Raw genomic sequence first — 20954 nt, forward strand, 5'->3', positions numbered from 1 at the left:
CAACTTATCAATCAATTACTTGATGATGCTAATGAAGTTGTTGATCGCTCACTTGAATGTTTGTTTGCAGCTGGCCACAGAGATCCTAAAATTGGCTATGGTTGAGGAGGGATTCATTTCACACACACGCTCTCTCTCTCTCACACACACACACACACACACAGGCTTGTGGTATTATTGTTTGTGTGATTGATTTCATGTGAGTCAGTGCTCTTTGGATCTGATGTAATTCTGCCAGCACCCTTGAAAGTACAAAGAAAGGTTCGGGATCCTACCACATTATAACACGCTTATAAATAACCCTTGAACTCAGTGATTTAGTGCATGACTGTCCTGCAGTTGTATTTATACTTATTGCAAGTATGCCACAGCTTGCTGGAACGCAGTAACCAGAGGGAGCCACACATTGGATTAGAGCTCATGTCACACCCTCCGATGATCATATAGGCATCACTTGAACCTTCACGTAATCAAGGACAAACAAAGCAAAGAATTTGAGTTGAGCCTTCAGTGTCCTTGGATTACTGTGTTTTCCTGATTTCCAACTTCCTGTAATGTCTGGAATGCAGTGACATGAATGTCAGAAAAGACTAAGCAGGCTGATAACTTGCATCACTCTCTTTCACACTCATACATTTATTACCCGCTGTCACTCTGAATAAAGACAAGGAGAATGCCTCACTGATGAGACAAAGGCCGATCAATCCGCCATAAAACAAGCTGCATTGGTTTATAAATCAGCTCTCCAGTCTTTGCCTCTGGCTATTCAATAAGCATACATCAGTTTGAGCGGGGCGGGTTGCTTACTATAGCTGCAGCTGGCGATAGATAATAAGGATGCATAACCACAAGAGAGCATGCACCTAAAGTACAGAATCTAGACAAGAAACATGCACATTAAAACACATACGTATGAGATTCAAAAGATTCACACGCCCATAAACACACATATACTGTATACTGCCATCATAGACTATCCATACACACCCTGTGACTGCTCTTCCTTCTTTGAAATTCATATATATATGTCCCACACATGCACGCACAAATATATTGCACTGCAGAGTAGTCTTTTGTTGCTGTAACCATTGGCCTTTACTGTGCCGTAAAGCACCACTTTATTATTCAAATTTGAGATGAGCCATCCATTTAACTATGCTGCTCCACTAAAGGCAATATTTGAATGTTCAGATGATTTGTTGCCAGGCACTAGAATTTAAACTGCAACCTCTTAATATACAGGACATGGAACTAGTAGTAAATAATCCCTTTTCTGAATGTACACCAATAGCAGTTCAGAAGTAAATGATGTACAGCGTGCGCTACACATTGGTTTTGTAAATTCATCATTTGCTTTTCTTTCATTCTTCCCTCACTATCAATTTCCTTTTTAATGACTGGACACATTGAAATGTCACCTAAAATATTATGACTGAACACTGATTTTTTAACACACTGAGATTAGCTACATCTGTATCATGGTGCTGTTGCAACAATTCATTTTAACTTGTATGATGAACACACATTTCCGCATAGATTCCTCATGCCATTACATACATCAAACGTGCTATCTATTGCTGTCTAGCATTTTCCACAGGCCATTTTTTATATATGAGTTATTAATAAAGTCCAACTTCCCTCTGTTTTTTAGACTCATCACGCTGGAGTATATAATAAAGTATGGCTCATAAATAAGTGGTTTTGCACCTGCAATGAACTGTTTTAAGCACACAGACCACACCTTAGACAAATTGAAATGAGCAAGAATCATCTTTTGAGCTTATAATTGTTAGAGAAAAAGTAACATTTTCATAATAATAGCTCTATTCTGTTTGCTCTATTATCGTGATTTCCCAAATACTGGATCAATAAAAACACTGAAGTCATTTAAAAAAAACATACAGAATATTTTGAGTGATTATTACGTCTAGAATTCTGTCATGTAACATGTAATATTCTTGTTACAAAAAAGGACATTGCTGATATACACAATATTCATCACCCTTAACATTTCTTCCTGAACATATACTTCACAAAATGTCTATATAAAGGATAAATCACAGGAGTGAATCCCCATCATGACCTGATCTTCAGCTTTAAAATTCCTCCTCTTCATTTAATCTCAGCATGAAGAAACTCTATAAAATCTATTTTATTCAAATAAATATGGTACCTTTAACTAAAAATAAAAATAAAGAACAGTTTTATGATTGATCAATAAAGTTTAAAGTTAAAATTTAAAGCCTTAAATTAAACAGCGTTCATGTAGAAACTTCAGAGATTTCATTCGAAGTCTGCACATATTGGTGGGTCAGCCAAAGTTCAGACCTCAATCCAGCCTGAAGCGACCAGTTTCACACCACAGCCTTCTCTACAACTGACCCAGTTCTCCTATCTCTGCTTGCACAATTCAATGGCTGGATTACGTTTATCCATGGGACACTTGTACGTGTGTGTGTGTGTGTGTGTAAAAGTAGGAGAGTGTACGTGGTTGCAATTCCACCAGCGTGACTAACAAGCTTGGCTTTTGCAATCCGGCAGATTGAGGAGCACCTATTGCTGGTAAAAGCCTTGTGTACCCCGGGGTCATCGGCTCATTTTCTGCAGTGGTGCTGCTTGTATGAGGAAATAGGGGAATAGGGTGAGGGAAACATTGGAGCCATTTTAGCAAATATTTAACTAGGTACACATATTTAGTTAAATGGCAAAATATGAAATGGAAGGACAAAAATGTATGAAACAACAAACATTTGTGAGCAAATAAACACGCAATCATTTGTGAATAAAATGTCTCCTCAAAGGGATTATTCTTACACAAATTCAGGCTTAATAAAACAATGCCTTTATTGCTGTTGTTCAAAAGATGCCAATTGGGTAAATATTGAGACATACCTAATTGGAAGCAGCAAAGCTAAATGTTAATTTGATTATCATAACCAATATTTGTTTTTATTCCTGAAATGAAGATGAGGCCTCTTCATGAATGTAAAGATGTCCAGACAGCTCTGCGAGAGCTCAGGGCTCCCTGCTGTATGTGCAGCAGTTTTTAAAAACTGCTTTACATAGCGCAGCAGGTTTTTAAAAAGAGGTGGTCTAGGCTAGACAGGTGGATACACAAAGGTGACTTCTGAAATGACTCCGTTTTGCCTAACTTGCAAATATCCAGCCTCACATGTCTCGCCAGCCACGTTGAATTATGCAAGTTCACTTGGAAGCAGAAAACAGCAGGTGCAAAGAAATTAACAAGCACCAAATGATAATATATTTGCTACTGTGCTGACATAAATATTTATTTAAACATCCTGTGGCTTTTGTTTTCTGTTGCTTCTGTCATAAAAGACCACTTTATGACAATTCGGTCTGGCCAAACCCCCCTCACAGACATGGGGAGAACATGCAAACGCCGCACAGAAAGGAATCAAAGCCAGAACCTTCTAGCTGTGAGACGACAGTGATCAACTGCGCCACCATTCCACCCTCAACTGATATAAATCCATAATAGATAGTCTGCAATAAAAAGAAAACACATGAATGATAAGAAAAGGATCTATAGATAACTGAAAGGTTTTCAGCACTGACACAGGAGGTACTTTAATGTACAATTCATGCTTTCAAAATGTTTCGTTTGTGTCAAGCAAAACTTCCTTCAAGGTAAAAGTCAGTTACATGAATGCAATGAAAAGAAAGAACGAATGACGATGAAGTGAATGCATGAACAGCTCTGAGCAAAGGTGGAGGTCTCTATAAACAGCAGTCAGCATACATGGTGCTACATTTTACATCATATGTGTAATCTTAAGAATCAAAGACTTCTTTCATGCTAATTTACTTTACCTATGAGAATATTCTTGATTGGAATTGGAATTGAAATTGATCGTCATTGGAATCATTGGACACAAGTTGGTTGGATTTTTTTTAACATCAAATCTGCAAGACAAATAAATTGCCACTTAAAAAACAAGTTGTCGTTGATTCTGAACCTCCAATGACCCCTGTTTTTTTTCACATATTTTTTTTAATTTATTTATTACTCTGAAAGCGCTGTCTCCAACTCCTGAAATGTGCTTTCATTTATGACAGGCCTGCCCTTCATCCAGGCCTGTGATGTCTTATCTGGGCCATGTTACGCTGTATTCAGTCTCTTGGCTTCTGGATTAAATTAGAACACATACATATAAAAAAGAAAAAAAAAGGGAAATCAATTGAAATTTTGCAATTTGTGACATGATTCTTGTCAAGGAAGCAAAAAAGAAAAGAAAAAGAAAACATCTGACGGCGATGCTTGCTTTTGTTTTCTGAGGGAGAATGCGGCGTTGAGATGAAGCAGAAGCTGTATGCATGAATGCAGGGTGCTGGCACGTTTGGGAAAATGTTTTTCTCAACTGTCTTTGATCACTTTGCAGCTTTGAAGTAACTCTCAGAGAAGAGGGGGAAAAAATCCAAGCAAAAGTCACCGCAAGTTCACACCACAACTAGGACTTGCAAAAACTGTAAATCTACATAATTTATGCTTAAATTGGTAAAATGCAACGGGGAGCTCTCTGGGTCCCTGACAACACCCCCCCCCCCCCCACTCCTCCCCATCTTGACAACACCAATTAAACATGTTCCCAGTTTACATTTGTTCTCAATTACAGCTTGAAAAACGACAACGTGAGAGCCTCTAATGCTCGAGTGACAGATATAAAGCAAGACAATGAAAGATAAAGCCCCATCAATCAAAGTTAATGCAATATTAATCTATAATGCAAATGAAAAAACAAAAGTTAGCATAATAGAGCTTACATCTGAACACACACTGACTTATCAAGCATAAATGCCCTTCAGTTCCATCAGTACAACCCTCGAGAAAAGTCACCTCTACATCCAACAGCCTGCAGTATAGGAGTGAGTCAGCAGCAGGTAGTGGAAAGATCTATCTGGATAGGAAGATGTAAATTCTCTTCTCACATCTACGACCTCCCAGACCTCCCCAGATGGCAACAATGTTTTTCACATTGGAAGAGGTTGATCCTTACATGGCCAACAGCCATCAAAGTTTCTCATGCAGTGAAAAGAGTTTAGACGTGCAGGATCAGAAGACCACCTCATCTTCTAACAACATGTCTTGAATTTGGAGTTGAGTTAGAAGACTGCGATCATGTAAAAAATAGAGCTCGTTTTCACTCGCCAATCTCAACATGTATCTGAATGTGGAAAAAGATTGACATGTAAAGTACAAGTTAATTGTTGCCTTTGTAAAATACATTTTAATTTGAATGAAATGAACATTCATATAAAGCATAAAGCAAAAATAAGTCCCTCATTTAAATCTTCTGTGTAATTCTGATGTGCAAAATGCTTTTGAGTGGTCACAGTGGGGTCATGGCTTAAACCGTTAAAACAAACATTACTTGGGGTTTCGATTTGTCATGTGTTTGTATTAGTGAAGTTTTTAGTATCACAAAACTAGAATTTTTGGGGAACACTGAATGTTTGCAGTGTCGGGAATGATCAGGCCTTGGCTCCACGTGACATGAAGATAATTGCATGCTAATAGTATCACAAAAGGTCCAATTTATTCTCACTAAAAATCTATTTACACCATTGATGATGATGAATATGATGAATATATTTAATAGATAGAATGTTAGCGTACAAGTACAGTCACAAAGTAGAATGTATTACAGTACGAATAAAGTCAAACATCCTGTCTAAGAGGAGCATTTCAAAAAAGCCCTTGCGGTCTTGTTTCCGTTGAAAGTCCTTAGTACATAAATCATCGACATTTAACAGTAAAATTTTCTATGAATTAATGAATAAATAATGAATAAATATACTTGTATATATACTAAATAAACTTTTTATTCATAAGGAAGTTTAAATAGTCATGCACATATTTTCTAGTTCCATGCCAATTTTATGATTATTCATAAGTGATTATTAAATCTTTTCATTTAGACTGATGTCTGCTAAAATAAGACATGGTGACTGGGATGGGCGCAGTGGATAGTGCTGTTGCTCACACGCCTCAATAAACATGCATCTTAGGTGTGTGTGAGCGTGTGTGTTTCTTTGTCTTTTGCGTGGCCCCCCGGTGAGCTCATCCGGGATGTACCCCGGAAACACGTTTTAGCGAACTGTTAGAATTCTAAATGCATTCAATTGTAATGAGCCGCAAAAGGAAATGCATGCAAAAGCCGCATATATTCAAATTCAGACATATTTTTATGGAGTACATTTACAGATATGCAAAGTACATTGGACTGTGCATTAAATGATGACAACTTTACCAATGTTGACGTCTGATGTGAAATGTTCTCATTTACTCAGCATTGATCATGTAATGAGAAGGAAAGTGTTGCCTTCACACAGCCCGAGGCAAGGAGTCCTCTGCCCTTAGCAGGAGAGATGTGCCCTTTAGAGCTGTGTGTGTGTTGATTCTGATCGAAGTGGGGTTAAATTTATCTGACTATCTGCCATCCACTTCTAGCGCACACACATGCACTATCGCTCCATTCGCTCTTCCTCTCCAGACACTCCTAATTAAGCCTGAAGGACCGTGCCTGTTAAACTAAAACTATCCTTTTTGGAAATGTCACAGTGTCTCCCTGCAGTGTGGCCCATCTGTAAACAGCTCGGTTGCTGATGCCAGCCTCAGCCCCCTGGTGCGTCTCCTTGTTAGAGAATGTTCTGTAAGAGCAAAATGTGTCTTTTGCATCACCACTCAGTTGCAAATGCTTAAGTGGATTTTTGCTTTGTGTGTTTGCTGTTTGTTGTTGTTGTTGACCACGATGCTTGCTGGTTTGGAATGTGTTACTGTCTGTTGTGTTTCTAATAATTAATTAGGTGTGTCCTTACCTGGCAATTCTTTCCTCTCTCTGTGTGTGTGTGTGTGAGAGAGAGAGAGAGATACATTTCATTTGGCCTGCAGACATGTTGAAGGATATGTGTTGTAATTGTTTTCTGACTGTCTAAATTCTATAATTGAAAATGTCTTACAGGTGAAACTTTCTGCAGGATGTTTATCCTAGCAGGTCAGCGAACATTAACGCGCTTCCTTTGCAGTACTTTTTATTATTGCAATATTAAATGGGAGAACAGTTTAGTCTTAAAATAATTAGATCATTGTGATCTCAGGATAACACACTGACTTTTGGGTCACATTTTTGGAACACAAAATGTAATCCAGTCTTGCTTTGCTTCGTTTTTTTGCCTGTTAAATTGTTTGTCTTTTTTAATCTGAATGTTCCTTTAAACATTATGAGTCATGTAACAAATTGTCATAGCAACCTGTTTCTCTATTTCTTTTGGAGTATTCATTCTTTAATACGGGAGGAGAGCTGTAATTCTGTGTGCTTGCTGCAGCCTCACTTTAGAACATACCGGTAAATAGATTGCACTTATTTACTGCTCCGGCCCAATACGGAGGAGAAACACTTTGGGCTGGCAAATAACAAATAGCACCAGACAACAAATACACACATATAAATAAACACACCCAAACATAATGTGATTACATTATTCATAGCACTGCAGAGCTCTTACACAGAGACTAGCAAACATAAGACCTGCTGTAGACGCAGCATCAGCCAGAATGCTTTACAATTGGAATGGTGGAGGAGGAGCGACACAGGAGCGAGCGATCGAAAGTGTGTCTGTGTGAATCATTAAGGGAGAGCAATTTGTGATATTGCATTAACATAGGCGATTGTACATATCAATAGTGTGGCGTGTGCCATACATACATATATAAAACTGCCAGCATGAAAAGGTTGTGTGTTATGTCAGAGCGCACAAGCTAAATGTCACAGATATAAAACAGTAAACAACACAACATTCAAGTTTTGTTTGTTATAATTTATAACCGTCCTTATTTGGCCCTCTGCCAAAGACAAGGTCATCTTATTTGCATCATTACATTTACAGTCGCTTTTCTGCTTTGCGGGTCATGGGAGTTGCTGAAGCCTATCTCAGCTGACTACGGGCGAGAGGCGGGGTACACCCCAAATGCGTTGCCAGCACATCACGAGGCCATACATACATACAGGCAACCATTCATGCACATACTCACATCTGCACACAATTTAGTGCGATCAATTCACCTAAATTGCTTGTTTTTGGTGGCGAGAGGAAACTGGAGAAACTGAAGAGAACCGACGCAGATATGGGGACAACATACGAACTCCGCACAGACAGGATTCAAACCCTGTGCCTTCTTGCTGTGAAGGTGCTAAACAATACGCCACTGTGCTGTCCAACAACAGGACCTCAGAGCTCAAGTCAAATAACTTTTGGTCTTGTCATGTATGTACTAAGGACTTTCAACGGAAACAAGACCGCAAGGGCTTTTTTGAAATGCTCCTCTTAGACAGGATGTTTGACTGTATTTGTACTGTAATACATGATACTGTTTGACTGTACTTGTACTGTAATATATGCTACTGCTTGACTGTACTTGTACTGTAATACATGCTACTGTTTGACTGTACTTGTACTGTAATATATGCTACTGCTTGACTGTACTTGTACTGTAACATTCTATCTAATAAATATATTCATCATGATGATGATGATGATGATTTTTTTTTTATTTTGGTTGTCAGATTGAAACAAAAAAATTAATAAATACAACTTAAACAAAACTAAACATACATTACAACCAAAAAAGGAATAGGCAGAAGCAAAGCTTTTTGAAGCCTATCCTATAATATATCATCATCAACAGAGAACAACCGACAGGAAATAAAACAGTAATCAGCAGCCGGGTTTGTGACAACTTGTCTGCCAGCCGTGGCACATGCTTTTACCACAATCAAGCTGCTGTGATTGTTCGTGTCGGTGCTGACAGATAAAAGAATGATGGACACAGGAATACTTAACAAGCTTGTCACAGCATTACGTCAGGTCCTGTAACAGTGATCACAGCATTTTTTTATTTTAGTATTATGAATTGCTGTGAAATAGAAAAATATATGCCAGACTGACGAAGATGCCAGTAAATCGGGATGAACATGATAGATGAAACGTCGGTTAGCGGGGCTATTGTTAACCCAGACGCACGCACACAACAGTGCAGTCTGGGTTTTATTTGTTTGTTGGTTGGTTGGTATGACAGAAGAAGTATGCAAAAAGAACAGGGTGACTTTTGCGAGACTCGATAAGAGGATGGGACTCTGGAGGGGGATTGGGATGAGATAAAAAAAAAAACATTTTCTTAATCATTATTAGGGTTTTTGTTTTTTCCACTAAACATTCTTTGATTCCTGAATCAGGCATCGTGATGATTTCTTTCCCCTACAAATTCAGTAGGTGGCGTCTCTGGTGTGTACAGCCTGGCTCAAACAGATGCCAATCCAGTAACATTAAATTACGATTGCAAGGCTGTGAATTTGATTTGGCTAGAGTTAGATGGAGTTTAACGGGACTGTAGAGTCTTGGTGGTGATATATTGTTTCCTGTTAATAGTGCAATTCTAGTTCTAAATGTATCCGTATCATTTACAACAAGCAAAGCAAAGACATTGTTAGTCACATCTGTAATATTTTATAACTTCATAAAGGATTTTATCCGTTTATGTGTGCAGTCACGACTTGGGGCGACGGTGGCACGGTGGTTGAGAGGGTCGTCCTGTGATCGAGAGGTTGGCGGTTCGATCCCCGGCTCAGGCACATGTGTACACTGTTGTTGTGTCCTTAGGCAAGACACTTCACCCACATTGCCTGGGCGCATGCGCACGCTGCGACCAGCAGCAGAGTGTAACTGCTGTAAACCAAATCTACCTTCGGATACAAATAAAGTCGCCTTACACCTTTAAAGCATTATGATACCCACAACAATCAGTCGGAGATGAAAATCAGAAATGTTTCTTTAAATTACTAATCAATTACTACATTTTAGTGAAACCACAGAGAGGGAAAACCTGTCATTTCACGCTCGTGTAGTAAAAGAGCTAAAACATTTAAATCACAAGGTGGGTGTAAACTGGGGATTGAAGCACTGGCTTAGCCAGTCACCTCATTCTCTCTCCTTCAAAGGTGCTCCAGCGTCCCATCAGTGAAAGCTTTTAATAACGGGGCTTGTTTGAATCCTGGAACAAGAAGCAAAGGCTGTATTTTAGGGCCGACATTGCAGTACCATTCTATCACATTGCCCAAAGGGCTAAACCTTAACTCAACTATGAAATCAGCTTCTTCGAGAGTGAGAAATGAAGCAGGAAAACACTTTTATTGTGATCTGATGGGCTAATATTGATGCTGACAGGTGAGACAGCGTTGCATTTGCTTTTTGTTGAAAGAACACAATTGTAGGTTCTTCAACTGAAGCATCTTTCTTTCAAACTCTTTTGACAATTTTATACAAAAGGACAAGCAAATACCCATTCACATTATTTTATGTTATGTGTTAGAGCCTAAATGTTTAGCGTACACCATATGAACCCCTTCAGCAGTTATAACATGATAGATTAAACCACATCAAATGTTTATCTCCATTACAGAAAAACAAGCCTGAAAATACATTTCAACCTGCCTCTGAGGCAAACTCAATTGGAAATCTATTTTTCTCCAAGTCCTGGAGGGTGAGTTTAACATTGTGAAGCTTGTTCTGTGACACAATTAAAGCATAAACAGCAAGAAGGGCACTTGGGAACACAAACATTTAGCAAAGCAGAGATTCAGCTTTTCTGTCATGTACAATTCTGCAAACACTACCAAATATTTGATGGCAAGAGCCAATAACTGCAGACACGGTGTGCGGTTGGCCTATAGGCAAACAACTATCATGTTTCATTGCTGCATCCCTTGCTACACCAGTCTGTATATACATGATACAGTAATAAAGTCTAAGATCAGTGGATTGTGCATTAAGTATCCTTAATGCACTCTCATTCTGAAAGAAAACAACACGTTTTTTTACTTTTCTCAAAAAAGAGGCTTTTGCCGATAGGAGGTTTTGCGTTTTGGCCATCGATATGTGCTTTAGCATGTAACCATAAATACTTTATTTCCCTCATTTGCTGCTTTGTTGACACGCTCCAGCTTCCTCACCCACTCTTCAGTTAAACCTTCCAAAAATATGAAGGAATCTTCATTTAAGAAGCCACAGAAATGTTTTGCCAATCCTCGCAGGGACAGCATATTCATTTATATTCAGGAGAGTACAGTCCTGCACATTGAAAATGTATGTTCCTGTTCCCAAATGCAATGGTTTATCCCTGATTCGCTGCAAGAAACAGGGCTATAGTTTGTTCTGTAGTCCTGCTACCAGACAAACAAATAAGCAAATGGAAATCGGTGAAAACATAACTTCCTTTTTCCTTCAGAGATGCTCGTGAATAAAATATTCACTTTTGGTACAGTCCAGCTCCAATCACAGCTGCAGTTTGACCCCTGGCCAACTGATTGCAAAACAGCTGAGTGTGCAGCTGGGAAACCTATCCGACCTGTGGCACAAGACGAATCGTAATCAACTGTAGAAGGACATCTTGTTCTGCATGATGGGAGAAGAGCAACAAGCAGGACTGGAAGCAGAGCGTTAAGCAAAGTGCAGCTTGTGGATGAGAAACGGAAGGAGGGTGCTATCCTATAATGATCGTCATGACCGTTCTGCACTTGCAGATGTTATTCAAATGATGCCATTGGTGGTTAGCTGTTCTGTTTTAAGGGGACATTATGATCAATGTTCAGTCAGTGAATACAGCACTTTGGATTTTTTGGTGGGCTAGTTTCTCAGTAAACAATGTGTTCTATTGCAGCTGGCAGGTGTGCACCAGTTGACCTGACAGGCCTGTCTGTGGTTGGAAAAGATGTTTGACTTTCATGAGGGGATGATTTTCTGTGCCATATCATTCCCAGTAAGTGGTCCTAAGAACGATAAATGAAAGCTCATATCTGAGAGTTGAGGATCAAACTGCTGCCCAGTGATCCAAGGTAATCTGTCACACCAAGATAGCCTCTGGGACAGCAGGTGGGAGACGATTGATTTAGACAACAACATACCAACATGTAGGCAAACGAAAGACACCTAAACGTACAACATCACCATGTTTGGCTCCTAAATAATAAAATCCTTCCACATATCGGAATCCTGTCCTTTCTGGGGTGTTGAGACATTTCCAAACCTCTGTTACGACTAGTCCGTCGATAACCGACGCAGTCAGAGCTTTTCTTGTCGTGGCTTGTCGTGTGATACCTGCAATGATTATCACACGACTGCATTGATGACTGCAATGAATAGCAACAAATTACCACACAGATCTTTTGCTTTGGATGACACAAACTGGGTGTGATCTCTTTACGTCATGACAACGTTGTTCAGCTTTTTCCCCCGATTTGTCATATTGCTTTTTTTTTTTTTTATTGTGCAGAGAAGAGGACAACCAATGATGGCTAATTAGGGGCAAGAGGGGAAGAGGAAAGAAGATGACACTTGCTTTAAAGTACCACAGTTTAAGCAAGAATGGGCCACCATACAGAAAGCTGGGTAGAAAGAATCATTTAAATATAAAATAACAAGAGCTGCTTTCAGGGTCAGGCAGAAATCCTGACCACAACATTGTGACTGCTGCATACTTCTGTGTATGGAAGAAATATTATAAACTAGAAAAGCACTCAGAGGGCGCAAACCTCCCCTCATAATTAGATTAACACCATTCACATGGTGATCTGGATCATCATCAAAAGGTTATAAATTCTTCTTGTCATATTTACACCAATATTGAAAAATAAAAGTGAATCAGAGTTGATTTGTATGTGTAAAATATTTTTGAATTCATAAATGGGGTTTTCAATGTTAAAATGTTATATTTTTCCTGACCTCATTCTGCATCAGATCCAGCAGGCAGTTTGCTTGATAGTTCATATCGGAACCCTTTATGACGGTTGGTAAGTAAACTGAATGCATATTTAACAAGCCTCCATTATAAGTAAATGGGAAAATCCGGGTTTATTTTGTATCCAGACGGTTATCTGCATCGCTCTCAAAATTTGATTGGATAGACTAAGACCCATCTTCAGATATTTTTTTTATCAAGATTCATCCAGCATATTTTCCATAATCCTGCTAACAGACAGACAGAAAAATACCATCAAAAACAGGAGGTAACAAATCCGATGACATGCTACAATGCAGAATTGACTCAGCTATAAGACGACACCTGTTATAAATCTCTATCTCTAATATTAAATCCACAGTAGGCTGAAATGCAAGTGTACCCCCATTTATCAAAGGATTTTGATAATATCCGCAATCTTAATCCGATCTGGATGAGATTTGGCGGTAAGATAGAGGTCCCCGGCCTACATAATTGTGTCAAATTACATAAACATCGGTCAATAATCCACTGAGATATTGAGGAAGAATGACTGATATTGAGCTCCAATGACTGCAATGTTAATGAAGATTTCAAAGTGATCATCTGTTCCTGGCAACATTCCCAACATGTCCTGAAAATTACATAAATAACTGTTTATAACGTTTTAAGTTATTTTGCTAACAGATAAACGGACAAACGCCGGCAAAAACGTAACCTCCTTGGCGGCGCTAATTAACTGTCAGGGTGAAAATATTGGTTAGAATCTAGTTTGCATAATGAAAATGTGTTTTCATTATGATCATCTATCAACACACTCATTGACATAACCACACAGATTCACTGGAGCATGCATTGTTTCTGACATGGTCCACTCCCTGAACCGGAGTCAGGTTTCACTGACAAATGTTTTTCCAAGTATTGCAAGCTTCTCTGAGGTTTCAGCCTCACCAGGGGATACCGTGATGAATGAAAAGCAGAATCAATGACAAAAAGATCAGAAAACTCACCACTACATGCGCCATCAATCTCTTCATACCCGATGCTACAGACGCATCTTCCCAGGGGAACCAACCAGTCTCCATCAGCTCCACAGAACAATTTGGGTGTGTCTCTTTCTTCAGCGTGGTCAATACACGCCCCCCTCACCTCCACTAATGACGAAGAGTCCACTCGAGGCACTGTGTCTGGAAATGAGGCCAGGTTCCTCAGTGTGAAAGGACATTTCTTATAGTAAACCCTTACTGAAACTAAAGCAATGCAAGCGCCGATGTCCTGGAATGCCAGATAAAAGCCCTTCCTGCTCATAGGTCCCACCTCACGCACTTCTGTGTTGAGCTTGAGGATGCGATCTCCGAGATCCATCTGAGTAAAGCTCTCATCCGCCGCAATGGTGTCAATCTTGGTGTACTGTGGGGGATTGAATTTTACTCCATGAGCCTCATCAGTCTCATGGTAGAAGAGGTTGAACGTCTCTTTGCAGGTGCCAGACACCCACGGGATGGAGTTGCAGTCACGCAGTGTGAAGCGAAGCTCCACGTAGACTTTTTGCGCAGCTTGTCGGGAGATCCAGTTGGAACGGAGCCAGTTGTTCTGGTTGGGCTCCATCACATTGCAAACCTGGAAAGTATGGATGGGTCGATTGTGCTCATCCATCTCTGTGATGGCATCCCACTAAAGAGGAAATAAGAAGGAGGTGGTGGAAGGCAAGAAGAGGAAAGAAAAGAGAAAAGAAAAGAAAAAGTGATTAATTCTAAGGATCTAAGTCCTAATTGTGACCCAGCAGGTAGCAGGTTCAACATAAAGAAAAAAAGAGTTTGGATTAAATGGATTTTTTTTTCTGACTATGGTACAATTAACTTTCACGTTCAGTTTCAGTCACAAGATAGAAAATACAGATGTATCAGTTGCTGTCAGATCCACGCTGTCATGAACCTTAGGGTCAATGAATCCCTGAGGGTTTATTGGTACACCGACATCACAGCAGCGCTAATTTCAAATATATATATATATATATATATATATATATATTATGGCATGCCGTTCAGGAACTTATTATATATATATATCAAAAGTGCTGGAATATATATATGAAAAGTCTGAGAATATGGATCGAACTATGAAAACTCTGAGAATATGGACCGAACTCTGGAATATATATATGAAAAGTCTGAGAATATGGACCGAACTATGAAAACTCTGAGAATATGGACCGAACTCTGGAATATATATATGAAAAGTCTGAGAATATGGACCGAACTCCGGAATATATATTTTGATATATATATTCGGATATTTTCAAATATATATTCAGACATTTTCATATATATATTCAGACATTTTCATATATATATTCAGACTTTTTCATATATATATTCAGACTTTTTCATATATATATTCAGACTTTTTCATATATATATTCAGACTTTTTCATATATATATTCAGACATTTTCATATATATATGAAAGCCGCGGTGTAGTGGTTAGGGTTCTGCACCCACACCCAAGTTGCGCCTGTTCGGTTCCCGGTCGGGCAGCCAGATCGATCGTGTGTCATAAGTGGAGTCAGCTCGGAATCTAGTGCCGGCAATCCTCAATGCGGAGATAATGAACGCCCTGAAACAAACCCGCAAGGGCTTTTTTGAAACGCTCCTTTTAGACAGGATGTTTGACTGTATTTGTAATGTAATGCATGCTGTGGGTGTCTGTCTGACGCGCGACAAGTCACGTGACGGCTGGCGTGCCGACAGCTGTTCGTCACGCCCCCTCGCTGGCCAAACTGTTCTGGCCTGATACGGCACTTGACAGGTCACGTGACGGGGTCGAAGCTGCCTGCCCCGGAACATGCATAGCGCCGTTCTGGCTTTATACGGCACTTGACAAGTCACGTGACGGGGTCGAAGCTGCCTGCCCCGGAACATGCATAGCGCCGTTCTGGCTTTATACGGCGCTATGCACCGTTCTGGCTTTATACGGCGCTATGCATGTTCCGGGGCAGGCAGCCCCGACCCCATCACATGACTTGTCAAGTGCCGTATCAGGCCAGAACAGTTTGGCCAGCGAGGGGGCGTGACGAACAGCTGTCGGCACGCCAGCCGTCACGTGACTTGTCGCGCGTCAGACGGACACCCACAGCATGCATTACATTACAAATACAGTCAAACATCCTGTCTAAGAGGAGCGTTTCAAAAAAGCCCTTGCGGGTTTGTTTCAGGGCGTTCATTATCTCCGCATTGAGGATTGCCGGCACTAGATTCCGAGCTGACTCCATTTATGACACAAGATCGATCTGGCTGCCCGACCGGGAACCGAACAGGCGCAACTTGGGTGTGGGTGCAGAACCCTAACCACTACACCGCGGCTTTCATATATATATGAAAATGTCTGAATATATATATGAAAAAGTCTGAATATATATATGAAAAAGTCTGAATATATATATGAAAAAGTCTGAATATATATATGAAAATGTCAGAATATATATATGAAAATGTCTGAATATATATTTGAAAATATCCGAATATATATATCAAAATATATATTCCGGAGTTCGGTCCATATTCTCAGACTTTTCGTATATATATTCCAGAGTTCGGTCCATATTCTCAGAGTTTTCATAGTTCGGTCCATATTCTCAGACTTTTCATATATATATTCCAGAGTTCGGTCCATATTCTCAGAGTTTTCATAGTTCGGTCCATATTCTCAGACTTTTCATATATATATTCCAGCACTTTTGATATATATATATAATAAGTTCCTGAACGGCATGCCATAATATATATATATATATATATATATATGGATCCTTGTTTGTGTTAAATCTCTAAATGCAAAACAAGATTTGTGAAGTCAAATTTCTGCCTGAATAATGAGATGTGTAAAAGTCCTATAAAGCCACTGTATAAATACGTAGATACCTTAACTCAAGATGATGTTTGCCAGAAACGCCATGCGAGGAACGTTCAGTGGAGAGTTGAGACCCAAGAGGATTGTAAGCAATATGTAACTGTAATTCTTGAAGCACTAGTCCCACCTGCACAAACACAACATTTTGCCTGCCCAATATTGCTAATTGTTTTCCAGCTGGTCACTTTATGTGACTTATGATCAGGAATCTACATGTTTTAATAAATTTTTTTTTTCTGGAAACAGAAATGTTGTTCCTGTGCCTGAGTTACTGCCCAAGCAACCCTTGCTGCCTGAAACAGCCTTTGTGCAAAATAGACAAAATGCAGATTTTAAGCAGAGCAGAGTGGATAGTTATTTGTAGGACGTGCATGCATCTGAGCTATGATCAGCTCCATGCAGCTTTCATGTCACAAATCATGAAAGTAGCCAGTTGGTTGTAGACATTTGGCTTCTGATCAATTGTGCATCAAACAGATTATAATCCTCAACACTCATACTAAATATAATACTGAAATAATCGGCATTCATTCAGGCCACTCATGGAAGGTTTTCTCTTTGAAGAATGCCTGATGCCAGTTACCGAGTAATCAGCTATGTAACTCCCAGGTCACATGACCAGGGATTATGGCAGCTTGCGCGATCATGAGGTTTCCCATCCTGTGTTGATAGGCGATAAGTTAATGGGTTTTTGGGGCCTCCTGGACCTGCACAGCTCTCTGGTTTTATTAGAGTGGGGACTGCCTACAATGCTAACCCTAAAATGACCCAACCCGACCTCCAAGAATCAAATTACCTGCCTGGGAAAAAGCACTCTCAAATCACTTTGCTTACAATGCACCCTTGAGCTGCAGTGCCTTTGTGTGTGGATTATTTTATATTCTAATTTATATGCTATATACAAACTATTTTATTTTAAAATGTGAATACAATTTTATGTAAACTATCTTGTATTATTTAATAAATATATTTAGCCAAATCTATCTTCATAAAATCATAAAATTGAGATTATTTATTTGTTTATAATAGCATCAACAACTACAATGATGATGGTGATGATGATGATGATATTATCATTAGTAGTAGTAGTAATAGTAGGAATATTTAATAGGGCTCAAATTTGGCATTAAACATTAAAATTTGCATTTTTCGGATGATAATCTAAAGCAGCCTGTCCAAATTGACACTTGTATTACTGAATAGCACATCCATTTCCATTTCCCGGTGAGCCAATCAACACGGTTTTGACAGAGACAGAGGAGGGAAATATTCTCTAGTTTAGGTGAGGAAGGCTAAGAATAAAGCTGTTAATTACCAATCAAGACATTTATATAACGATCAGTTTATAATTAAAAATAAAGTGACGAAACACATAATTAGTCTCATGTAGGCACATGCAATCACTTCATGGCCCCATTTTCAGGTCTGGTGAAGGAGGTGGGATGAGGAGGAAAGATCCCCATTCTAATTAATGGATGGAAAAGCAACTCCTTTATATTCAAACGTAGTCCAGAGAATAGTGATGAGCCACTGGTTAATCTGCTGGTACTATTTGCCTGATAAGCTCGTAGATTTAATAAGGTGTTTTGCTAAATATTACCTCTTGATGACAATAGTAATCAAAGCCTAATGTTTACTTTCACATACTCATTATCCTTTTTAATAACATGTTCTAATTCAATCATTCAAGGCAAGGCTTTGTGGGCTTTCCTTCCAGTCTAAGTGTACCATTATAGCCAACCAAACAAGAAGCACTGCCCACTGTGTGTGTAGCTTTGGCTACTGCAACTTGTATTGGGCGAAGTAAATCAGTGCCGTAAAAACTCGTTTTCAGCTAAACATGATCATTTACAGCAACACAGTGCTATCAACCTCGCAGCTGAAGAGTTCTTTTGCTATCCTTCCATTGCGTCCAGCTTTTCACTTTAGTATTCAGGAGTATTTGCATTTGTATTTCTACAAATAGTACACGTTTCAGTTACTTCATGACCCAATTAATTATCACAAATACTGTCTTCATTATATTATTCTTTTTAAAACCCACTCCCTGTTATCCTGTATTACGGTACTTACATTTTCCTCATTGATAAAAGATTAACTACTGCCATGCCTTTTATTGGAACAGCGATACTGTTGTTACGCAATATTGGATTATACGTAAAAGGAAAAAGGAAGGCATGCAAATTAATTATTGATTTCCGATACATATTCTATGTATCAGAAATGTTTATGAATGCAAGATGAGCTGATTTTGAGTTTAAAGTACAAATAATTTTGCCAGAAACAGGTCTATTTTTGGTTTCCGTTTCTTTATAGAGATGCCGAGTGTGGTTCAGCCAAGAGGAGAAGAAAATAGAGAAAGAAACAAGGAACGGGCCAAGTGAGGAGTCACACAGCGAGGGAGGTATCCACCATTACGACAGGAGCGCCTCCACAAGCCTGTGTCTGATCGTTTTATGTTTAGCGTCAGAAACTCAAGCAGCGGGGCCAGGCGGGTGTGGAATGACAATCTGCCAGCAGTTTTCTGATTCCTCAGGCTGACATTGATCATCTCCCAAGACCTCCCTGCCACATTTGAATTAGGTAGTCCAGTTCCTGACCATGCTTTAGGAATGGGGCACATGCACCTGATGCCATCACCATATTCTCATTTGCCCTTGAGCTTGGGGTTTCAGATGACTGTTTAAAAAAAATGATGTTATCCACTTCTTCTGGTGGTGTTGACTTCAATTCAATTTCAATTCAAATACTACTAAAAGGATTAACTTCAACAATTTCTGAATAATCACTCCCAACCTAAAAGTTCAGGGAACAGGAGCTGTATAATGCATCTCCTTCTGCTTTTGGCAAAAACCTTATCAATCACTCTTATACAAATAAGTTGGCTAGAAATCAGAAGTTGACCATGTACTGATACACACACACGACACACACATGCACACACACACACAAACACACAGAAAGGTCACACATAACCTTCAGGACATATTTATAGTACATCAAGGGGGTTTTCTGTATCGAAGGGGGATATTTAATATCTGAATACAATGCAAGATTCCTTGGTAGACTACATTCCGAGAAACAATGCAGCATCTGAAGGGCATGGGAAACAGAGAACTAGACAATAGAAAGCCGGCGCCAAAGAAGGGATTAAAATGAGAGAGGTTTTAATCAGGAGATCCGAATAAATTTAGGAGATAATGAAATGAACGCTCGTGGATAAACTGTGACCAAAGACAGAAGGAGAGAGTCCGAAATATCAGTGTGATTAGTTTCAAAGGTCCCCCTTTGAGACAAATCACACTCTCCATGGTGATGGAAACACACTCCTGTTGAAATCCCCATTCCGAGCTGATTTAAAGGCCTCCAACACTTTCACATCTTGCCAATTTGCTGATAATGTCAAGCAGCTATATGGGGGCAGGACTTTTAAATAAGTCACTCTGCAGCTTTGCATTTACAACAGCTGAGAATTACATTTGTCCAAATTGCCTCACAAGCAATGACATTTATCGGCTCTTAATTGAGTTCAAAATAAGAGACAAAAAAGCAAAAGCCTCACACCAAAAATTAAAACTATAACCCTCGATGTGACTGTAGCCACTTTATTGTGCTTGTGTGAGTGCTTGTGTGTGTGGGGGTGTGTGTGAAGGGTGCCGATTTGTAATCTGAATGTGAACTACATTCTTTTTCATTGCAGAAAACTTTGAGTGGAGCCTTTCCGGGCCACTTCAGTACCAAGCCATCCAGCATGCATCATGGAAAAATGGTCAGAAAACATGGCTGATTGATTACATTCTGAGACCTTATTGCCCATCTCTCTTTCCCATGAAAGGGAGCCAGTCATTTTACTGGCCACCCGCCCAGAGGCTTAGCTCCTTTTACTAAAACCCAGAAATTCTGAAGCCCTATTGAGAACATCACTCTTGACTATAGCGTCATAACCTGCTGCACTCGTCCTCAATGGGAATTAGACGTTTAGTGATAAGGATGAGGATGTAAAAAAAAAAAGAGAAAACAGGGTTACGCATTATTTAAACGTGAAACGTCTCCTTGTGTGAAAGACAGCTGTGGCCTACTTTAAAACAATTACTATATTTATACAGCTCACAGAAAGTAGTGGGGCAGGTTGAGAAATTGTGTTTTAAAAAGCTTGTTATTAGGCTGGCAATGGATGTGTGTGTACTGTGTGAATATTTTCAAAATCTTTACAGATTTAACTCATATACATGCTGGTAAATACACACATAAATCC

General features: G+C 39.4%; 1 protein-coding gene across 1 annotated transcript in view; it reads right to left on the reverse strand.

The window, feature by feature from the left end:
* The window catches only part of LOC137902425 (ephrin type-A receptor 6-like), a 123438-nt gene that overhangs the window by 76212 nt on the left and 26272 nt on the right, over positions 1–20954 (reverse strand). Inside the window, exon 3 of the mRNA XM_068746510.1 lies at positions 13801–14464. Coding sequence (XP_068602611.1) covers positions 13801–14464 — 664 coding nt within the window. The remainder of the gene's footprint in view (positions 1–13800; positions 14465–20954) is intronic.

This window comes from Brachionichthys hirsutus, chromosome 12 (genome assembly GCF_040956055.1).
Source record: "Brachionichthys hirsutus isolate HB-005 chromosome 12, CSIRO-AGI_Bhir_v1, whole genome shotgun sequence".
Lineage (NCBI taxonomy): Eukaryota > Metazoa > Chordata > Actinopteri > Lophiiformes > Brachionichthyidae > Brachionichthys > Brachionichthys hirsutus.